General features: G+C 45.0%; 1 protein-coding gene across 1 annotated transcript; it reads right to left on the minus strand.

The window, feature by feature from the left end:
- Positions 1 to 5,338: 5,338 nt before the first annotated feature.
- On the minus strand, positions 5,339 to 8,718 carry LOC149379142 (uncharacterized). The gene is made up of 4 exons (XM_089603960.1): positions 8,011 to 8,718; positions 7,744 to 7,904; positions 7,468 to 7,664; positions 5,339 to 7,425 (listed from the first exon to the last, which is right to left on the minus strand). The coding sequence occupies exons 1-4, from the start codon at positions 8,716 to 8,718 to the stop codon at positions 5,339 to 5,341; spliced, it is 3,153 nt and encodes a 1,050-aa protein (XP_089460086.1).
- Between the last annotated feature and the right edge of the window lie 1,097 nt (positions 8,719 to 9,815).

The raw sequence follows: 9,815 nt of genomic DNA on the forward strand, positions 1-9,815 counted from the left end.
AATGCTACCACTTTGATTTCGGATTATTCTTCCACAGATGAAGATGTGTCTGAAATCATTGTCGCCAAATAATCGACGCCCTCAGTGGAGAAGGGCAATCAGGCACAATGATCGGCCTAATTTGGAATGTCCGAGGGATCGGCAACCCTTGGACAGTGGACACCCTCCGGTTCCACATTATAACTTACAATCCATATTTTTGTTTCCTATCATAAACAAATAATCGACGCCATGTGGAGAGATTGGGTTTTACTTTGGGGTTCAGATGTTTCTTTGCGGTGGACCGAGTGGGTATAAGTGAAGAGTTGGCACTTTTTTGGAAGGAAGATTGTGATTTGCGAATTAGTGCTTTATCGTGTTTTCATATCAAAGCGGGATGTTTGGAGACTTTTTGGAAATACGTGGCGCTTTATGGGGATCTATGAGAACTCGAATTCTTCTCAACGGTGCTTTACTTGGGAGCTCCTTTATAGAGTGCATGGTCTATCTCTCGGACCGTGGCTTTGTGGAGGAGATTTCAATGAGATCTTGTACAAATTCGAGAAGCATGACGGGTGCTCAAAGGAACCGGAGATGATGAGGGATTTCTGGCAAGCCCTCGACGATTGCTGACTCGAGGATGTGGGATACTTAGGAGATCCGTTTATGTGGTGACAAGAGAAGTCCGGAAGAGTCAAAGTGGAACGACTTGACCGATCTGTAGTGAACAAGGAAGAGTCACGGGAGAAGGATTAGCTCTTCTTCTTGGGGTCCGATTCTCCGAGGGTCATGATAGATATCTTAGGCTTCCAATAGTCGTGGGAAAGAGCAAGAAAGAGATGTTCCAATACATCTGTGATCGAGTTTGGACCAAAATTAAAGGGTGGAAGGGCACTTTTCTCTCCGCGGCAGGAAATGAGGTAATTATCAAGGCCGTCATTTAAGCTATACTGAGCTACGTTATGTGTTGTTTCAAGCTTCCCAAGAGTCTTATAAATGACCTCCATAGATTGGCGGCAAACTTATGGTGGGAGAGCACCATTGAGAAACGAAAGACTCATTGGGGGACTTGAGAAAAGCTTTGTGCGCGTAAAGCCAACGGGGGCTAGGCTTCCAAAATTTGGAGTTCTTCAATAAAGCTCTCCTCACTAAAACCGTGTGGCGTGTTCTTAGATTTTCGGATACCCTAGCCTCTAGGGTCCTCAAAGGAAGCTATTTTTCCGACTCTTGCATCCTTACGTCGAGATGGTATTATAAAGCTTCTAGTATTTGGAATTGTATCATATGGAGTAGAGGGGTGATCTCGGAAGGATCCCGATGGCAATCGGATCGGTTTCGACTGTTGATGTATGGAGAGATAGGTGAATTCCGAGAGGCAAAGGCTTCACTCTTCGTGATGGTTCCCGAATCCCTGACGGGATGCTAGTCTCGGAGCTCAAAAACTCGGATGGAGATTGGAATTTGACCCTCCTTCAACAAGTGCTTTGTGACGATGATTTTTTAAGCATTTTAAAGATCCCCAATTCCCTCAAGACGACTCTCGATAAAATATTGTGGCACTTAAGCAAAGATGGCGAATACTCAGTGCAGAGCAGATACCGAATTACGTGCGATGCACTGCCGATGGCGGGCATATCTTCCCCAAAGGAATGGAAGATTTGTGGGAGAGTGTATGGAAGCTTAGAGTCCCGCCAAAAATTCGAAGCTTTCGTTTCGAAAGTGGGACGAGATTGGCTACCTACATCTGGGAATCTTGCTCGACGAGGGACAGTCATTGACTCGTGTTTTTTCTGGTGCCCTAAGGGGAAAGAATCTACCTTTCACGCTATTTGGGGTTGTGGGGGAGATTGTTGAGGTGTGGAAAACGCTTGAGTGTTGGCAGATGTTGAAGGCTAACTACCATGGCGAGACTTTTGCCCTCCTTATTCATGTGAAATGTATTTCATCCTCACACGAGTTTGAGCTCTTTGCGGTGACTATGTGGAGTGCCTGAAACTGGCATAACAACACGATCCATAACAACCCGGTGGGAACTACGGGCGAGCTCATGAATATCAGGCTCCTCGAAGAATTCCAAAATGCACAGAGCTTGAAGCTACCCCTGGCACAAACAATACGATCCAAAACAACCCGATGGGAGCTACGGTCGAGCTTGTGAATGGCACTATCGGGCTCCTCGAAGAATTCCAAAATGCACAGAGCTTGAAGCCGCACCTTGGGTACTCCTTACTCTCCCCCTCCGGTGGCCCCTTCCGACCCGAGATGTGATGGCCGTGAGTATCGATGCGGCCATTGGTGCCGAGGAGGCGAACTGCAGTCTTGGAGGGATAATCTTCCGAGATTCTAAAGGTGTGGTTCTTGTTGCGTTTAGCATTCCTCTCGCCCCGTCCTTTGATCCTTTGGTGGCAGAAGTTATGACGTTTTGCATGGTCTCAATAGGGCCCTTATCGGGGGCTTCAAGAAGGTGATAGTTCAATCGGATTGCGAGGCGGTGGTCAACATCGTTAAAACGAAGATGGTTCCGGTGACCGATGTTGGGTTTTTTTTTTTTTTTTTTACATTATTAGTTTCTTTGAGCTTTTTTGTTGGTGTAATGTTGTTTTTATTCATAAAAATTATAAATTGTAATATGTTGGCTTATAAACTTGCTAAAAAGAGCTTTTTTTTTTTATGAGATTGTAATTTGAACTATTTTCTTCCTCTTGACTTACAAGAGGAGGCCTTGGCTCAAATCTCTAATGAAGCCTAGGTCCGAAACTTATTTTCTAAAAAAGAACGCATTGGCATTGCCCACCCACTATAATTACGGCCAATTTGTTATTATATTACATATTCTTGAGAATATCAAATGATTAAATCAGCTGCCGGTATATACCTAAATAATTAATAAAATACAAAATAACAATTAAAAATTATTGCACGAGCGAACACGATGCTTATTCTTTCATTAAAAATCACTAACTAACATGAGCAATACTTATAAGTTATAAGGTTAGTCTCGATTATGTCAGCAACATATATATACAATATATATAACATTAACTAGTAGAAGCGTGTCACGTGACTTGTCTGTAGGCTACGATGCTTTTGTTTTAAGGTAGCCAGACGAGGGCTAATCTGAAGAAGAAATCTTTAGTAGGAAAGGCTGATTTATAATTTATAATTTTTATATAAAATTTAAAAAATATAAATAATAGGAACATATATAGTAAAGAAAAATTTGACGGAGCTTAAAAACCTCCTTAGCACTGTTATGCTGAATTCGTCCATTTTATCCCATCACAATATTGAATAGTGTACATGTTTGCAATAATAATTAAAAAAAAAAAAAAACGCTAGGGTTTCCAATATATATACATGTGTGTGTATTATAAGCACTTTAGTTATTTATTTTAACATTAGGGTTGTTGTGCTATTTTATAATATGTAAAATTACCAAAGCTAGGGACGTATATTTAGGCTGAATTTTTTTTTTAAGCCCGACATTTTTTGCTTGGGGGGAGGGGGGTAGCACCTGAGTCCACCCCTGATTATGTATGGTAAAAATTAACAAAAAGAAAGAACTAAACGCAAACCGAGTTCGGAGCTGTTTATAGTAATCAATGAAAATAATACAACGATTTGAATTGGGAAATTACAGAGTCGAAGAGAGGAGAATCAAAAGTAACGTGCCTCACATAGGCTATATTATTTTATATTTATAATGCTAGAGTTGAGGTTGCGAGGTCGGGTTGACTGGTGACACGTCGTGTGTCAGTTGGAGTTCACTACTTTTTTTTTCGGGGCATCTATCGTTCAAAGACTTATACGTATTTTTTTTTTGAAGAAACTGAGGGGCCTCCAAACCAGAGCACCCCAAATTCATTCCATAACAGTATCCCTTACAATCACATCTTTCACAGAGGATAAGATGTTTCCCAGATTACAAAAACCAAAAACAGTAGAATATAGAGCCCATTTGGCCAAACCATGAGCCACTTGGTTACAATCTCTATGATTCCACACAAAGTTACAACTACTAAGACCATCACTAAGAGATAATATCTGCTCATACAGAGGGATACAATGCCAAACCGGACAATTTCTTCGCTGAACGAGAGAGTCCATAATTGCTTTGTTATCGCCCTCCACTAAAATTCTCCGATGGTTCCTGAATTTTGCAAGTTGCACGCCCATAAGAACTCCAATCATTTCAGCTTCCACGGCACTACCCGCTTGCGTCTTGCTCCTCCACATCCACAGAACACTTCTCCGCGCATCTCTGGCAACGATTCCGACTGCCGCCCCTGCTCCTGAAAATGCAGCGTCGACGTTGATTTTTGTGACGTTATCCGATGGCCTTTGCCACCGCTTCTTGACCCGCTCCTGACGTAGGCCCTCCGAGAAGCTGTTCGCCGTCTTAAACTTGCCAATATCAAGAACAAGTTGCTGAGTACTGTTAACCAAAACCCTGAAGGATGGTTGCGATCCCTGAAAGAATTTCTGGTTCCTATTCTTCCAAAGTTGCTCCATAATTCCAACAACATAGTTAATAAAAACGTCATCTCCCAATTTGTCCTTCATCATCGTGTTGCACTGGATCAAAAGCTTCAGAGTTTCCAAACCTGATCTAGCCGGATCACTCTCCCATTTCTTACCAAACGCCACCGTGAACCAGAGACGCGCTGCCGTGTCGCACCGAAAGAAAAGATGCCATATCGACTCTATCTCTTCACCGCACACCCTACAGCTCACATCCAACCCCGGCATACACACCGCCAGGCGCTCCGCCGTAGGAAGACAATTTCTTCCCAATCTCCATAGAAACAATCTATGGCGTTCATGGATCCGGGTTCGCCAGACCTCGGCCCACACTCCGTCATTAGAATCGAAGGCAGCGTTGTTGATTTCCTTGTACGCCGATTTGACACTGAAATTTCCTGACTGAGTTCTCGTCCAGATCCCCTTATCCCTCAACGGAGCCGGCCGGACCTTGATCTTAGAGATTCTTCCCACATATTCCATGCCGCAGACCTGCTCGATTTTCTCTCGGTCCCAAACTCGAGAGTTAGATTTGAACAAATCACTGACTCTTGTATCTCTCGCAATCCCATTGTTCTCCGTCCGCTCAATCCTCTCACTCCCAAGCCATTGATCAGTAAACACCCTCGTATTTTTTCCATCCCCAATCAGCCTCGTAGAGTTTTCTAGAATCAGATCTCTCTCTAAAAGAATGTCACGCCACCCACCGGAGGCCGTCGTCTTCAGCATACATTGGAGAAAAGGTGTTTCTTTGCAATATTTGGCTGTAAGAATCTTTACCTAGAACAATTCTGGTTTGTAAGCTACACACCAAGCCAATTTAGCCAAATAGGCTCGGTTAAAAATCATTCAAATTTCTAAACCCAAGCCCACCACTCTTCTTTGGGCTGCACAACGTATCCCAAGCCACTAGAGCCATATATTTTTCCTTAGCCACGTCACCGGTCCACCAAAATTTCCGAGAGTCTTTCTCAATGGCTTGCCAAAAGGTTTTTGGCAGCCGGAAGGTAGACATAGCATACGATGGGATAGCTTGGACAACCGATTTGATGAGAGTACCTCGACCCGCTTTGGAAATCGACTTCGCCATCCATCCTTCAAGGCGAGAATACACCCAATCTTTGAGAACTTTAAAGCTTTTTGAACGGTTTCGGTCCAAAAAGAGGGGATTCCCCAAATATGTGATATCTTCATCGCAAGACTTCATTCCCAACTTCAAGTTCAACCTCTCACGCTCCCAGTCCTTGCAATTCTTCGAGTAAATAACCCCGGATTTTTTAACGTTGATTTTTTGGCCCGACCATCTTTGGTACACCTCGAGACACTTCATAATCGCTTCCACTTCATTTTCCTTAGCTTGACAAAAGATAATAGTATCATCCGCAAACATGAGATGGGAGATGCTCGGAACATTTCTCCCGATGCTAATACCATGAAACTTCCCAAGCCACTCCTCTTTCATAAGCATCCTACTCAAGACTTCGGACGCTATTATGAAGAGATACGGAGACAACGGATCACCTTGTCTAAGGCCTCTAGTCGGCCAAAATTTTGTGTGAGGAGCCCCATTGATAAGCAAGGCCGCGGAAGCCGTCGTAACACATTGTTCAATAAGCACTAGGACCTTTTCCGATGCACCAAAGCATTTCAAGACTTGAAATATGAACCTCCATTCAAGCCGGTCATACGCTTTGCTCATATCGATCTTGATGCCCATCAATCCCTTCTTCCCCTTCTTCCTCTTCATAGCCTCTATAATTTCCCGGGCAAGAATCGTGTTCTCCACTATCCACCGACCGGGGACGAAAGCCGATTGGAAAGGGGAAATCATCTTATCCAAATGCTTCCGAAGTCTAGCCGTCAAGATCTTGGTAATCACTTTGAAGCTAAAGTTGCAAAGACTTATCGGTCTGAATTTCTCAAAAGAATCCGCCCCACCGGTCTTTGGAATCAAGACAATATGAGCGAAGTTCATTTTCTTCAACAATTTCCCATTTCGGAAAAACTCTTGGACGAACCCTACGAGATCTCCACCAACTATATCCCAATATTTTCGAAAGAACACTCCTTGAAGGCCATCCGGACCGGGCGCTTTCAAGGGATGCATCTCCCACACGGTCTTCTTCACTTCTTCACTCGTCGGAATCACTTCCAACTCCTTGTTGTCCGCTTCACAAAGGATGGGCTGAATTAGCCCTTCCAAGCCTTCGGGGAATTCCGGGTTCTCCGTCGAGAAGAGTTCTCTATACTTGTTGGTGAGGAAATTACCGATCTCTGCCCGATTGCCCAACCACTCTTCATCATCATTTTTTATGCCTCCAATATAATTTCTTTTCCTCCGTATAAGCGTCGCGGCATGGAAGAATTTTGTGTTTGAGTCACCCTCCTTGAGCCAAACTTCCCGAGATTTTTGGCGCCACATCTTCTCTGTGGTCTTTTGAAAGGAGGCCAACTCATCTTTCAAAGCCTTCTCTCCTTGAAGCGAACTAGGCCTCGCACCCCGGCTTTGTATCTCCGTGAGCTTCCTCTCACACTCTTCCGCTCGGCTTCTAGTACACGCCCACTTCTTTCGTTGCCAAGTCTTCAGAGATTTACCAACCAATTCAATCCTGTTTGCAAGTCTCCACGAACACGGACCTCGACCTGCTCCCCTCCAAGCCGCCTCAACCATCTCCCGGCACTCGTCGTCATCCGCCCAAGCCTCGAAGAATCTAAAGGGTTTGAAGCCTTTCTCGTCAAACATGAAGCTATCCAAAAGAATCGGAGCGTGATCCGATCCCAAAATAGGAAAATGCTTCACTCCTGCCTTCCCAAATCTACGAAGCCAATGCGGGCAAGCAATGACCCTATCCAATCTCTCGAAAATCCGATCATCTCCCGATTGACCATTCGTCCATGTAAAAGTATCTCCGCACGCCCCCAAGTCTACTCATCCGGTATCTCTTAGAAACCCCCTCAAAATTTTGCAAGTGTGCCAAGCCACCGCGACCCCTCCTCGCTTTTCATCTTCGGAGAGGATAAGGTTTAAATCCCCCAAAAGAATCCAAGGCCTCCTAGATTTCCCCACTTCCACCGTCATCTTGGCCCAAAACCCCGATTTCTCTTCTTTGTACGGTGTACCATAGACTCCAAACAAATCCCAATCTGCATCCCTCGTGTCACCTCTCACCACAGCCCAAATATAGTGTTTTGTTGCTTTCCAAATATCCATCTTGATACCTCGTCTCCACCAAATACACATACCTCATGCCGAACCAACCGCTCCCACTGCGGCACCTCCCCAAAACCCAAACCTCTCCCTCAAGTGTTGCATTTTTCCGTAACCCATCTTCGTTTCCATAAGTACTACAATATCCGGTCTTGCCTTCCCCAAGAGACTCCAAAGAGCCTCCATAGCCGTGTCTCTATTGAGACCCCGGCAATTCCAAGAGAGAACTAACATTGATGAGGTAGGGGGTTATTAAGGCCCGCTTCCCCGGCCATGTTAGATGAAATGGTAGTAATGGGTACATCCCCCACTTTCTCCACCCCAGACTTCTCTGTTTGTCCTTTGCTTTTGCTTGAAATTTTTCTCTTCGGGACAACCACTTTTCTGCCTCGCCCCACATTTGGTCCGGCAGAGACACTTGGCGTGAAAGCATTGGCCAGATTAATAGCCAACTCCTTAACCCCCACCTCCTTGTTCACCTTCGTCTCCCTATGAACCTCAGACTCTACCGTATTTTGTTTAGCCTGCTTTACACTTCCATTTTCATCATCGTAGACAGGTTTTTTTCTTTTGGCATTTAAAACACAGTTATTCTCTTCTCTCTTTTCAGCCATATCCAGATTATTAGCCCTATTTTTCTTCCCTCCAGAGCCCAGCTCAGCCTCTACTTTTTTCTCCCATTTTTTATAAGGCAAAATAAAATCCCCTTCAACCAAAAATCCATCTGGCCCAACCGATATCTCCTGAAGCCCATCAGGCCCAATTGTAATTCTTGGCCATAAGGGTTTGTTCTCATTAAACCCAATGTCCCTCACTTTCCGCAGACACACCTCCTCTGACACCTTTTGTGCCTCACTCCCTCCACTTGACGCACCCTGTGCCGAAATCCCAGCTACCACCACCATATCCCGCGACATGTGACCTGTCGGTGGTCCCAGATTTTTTCCCGATTCCACATCCCCTCTATTTTTTTCCCCTGTCAGTGTCAGTCCTTTGTCTTTGTCCTTCATGTCTACCAACGGCTCCAAGGAAAGGCTATTGGTCTCCGGATTCCTTCCCTCGAAACCCGGCGGGATGGATTCTGGCACGAAATCACCCCCTGCTTTAATAACTGCCTCTTCATTTTATCGGTGAAAAAACCTCCGTTGTCGATATTGGCAAGCCACGCCACCGCGACCCGATGTTTCCCCATTCCGATCAGAAACTCCAACCCGATGTAGCACGAATCAAACGCCGACTCAGCGTGGATCCAACCTCCATAGGCATTCACCTCCGGTGAGTGAGCCACCCGGACTTTGGCTCGATCATTCTTGGTACACTCTCCTTCATCATGACCCAACCATCCACACTGATAACATAATTTCCCCAGTTTCTCATATCTTCCTTGAATCCACAAAGGCCTCATCTCTTCTCTGTCAAGAAAAAAGCCTGGAAAAATCTGTTTCCTCACATCTACATTGACCTTGAGTCTCATATCGTTCTCTTCACGTCCCCCATACCCCAGATACCTTCCGAACATTGGGGCTACACTCTCGGCACTGGCTTCATTGAGAAAACCCGGTGGAAGTCCTCTCAATCGAATCCAAAAAGGAGAGAAGGAAAAGTCCAGTTCCTCGATAATCTTCAACGCCGGCCACGCCACAATGACCATCAGAACCCCCTTAAAAGTCCAAGGCCTCCCACCCAAGACTTTGTTAGCATCTTCTTGGCTTTCAAATTGGAATTGCATAATACCCGGTCTGATTTCTTTCACGAACCAGTTCCGTTTACACCTCCACACACCAGCAAAAACCTCAAAAACCCGCTTGTCTCCCCATCCCCATTTCTTGTTCGAGATAATTTTCCCGGCCAATAAGGAGGACTGAGCACATTTCCCTTTCTCATCAAGTTTCCGTGTAATGACCAAGTTTTTTGCAAGGAACGAAGTGGCTACTTCTATTTCATCCTCCCATTTCCGCTGGTCCGCCATCACCACGTCAGCTTTTGGAACCCCGACTCAGAAACCTCAAAAACAACGATACACCCAACCACACTCTCTCAAAATACGATCTCACGAAAGCCCTTTGTGTTTCCCAAACCCAACTCTCAAGAACCTCATATCCTGTGT

This window comes from Urtica dioica, chromosome 12, assembly GCF_054948205.1.
Source record: "Urtica dioica subsp. dioica isolate 48M chromosome 12, U.dioica_male_clone48M_v1_H2, whole genome shotgun sequence".
NCBI classification, from domain to species: domain Eukaryota; kingdom Viridiplantae; phylum Streptophyta; class Magnoliopsida; order Rosales; family Urticaceae; genus Urtica; species Urtica dioica.

What these genes read in the sequence shown, in the direction of transcription:
- LOC149379142 (XM_089603960.1), bottom strand. Translation starts at nt 8,718, where the DNA reads ATGAAGGACAAAGACAAAGGACTGACACTGACAGGGGAAAAAAATAGA. An exon ending in GGGTGGAGAAAGTGGGGGAT is followed by an intron (nt 7,905 to 8,010) that starts GTACCCATTACT and finishes GGGTCTCAATAG; the next exon opens with AGACACGGCTATGGAGGCTC. An exon ending in AGCGGTTGGTTCGGCATGAG is followed by an intron (nt 7,665 to 7,743) that starts GTATGTGTATTT and finishes GGCTGTGGTGAG; the next exon opens with AGGTGACACGAGGGATGCAG.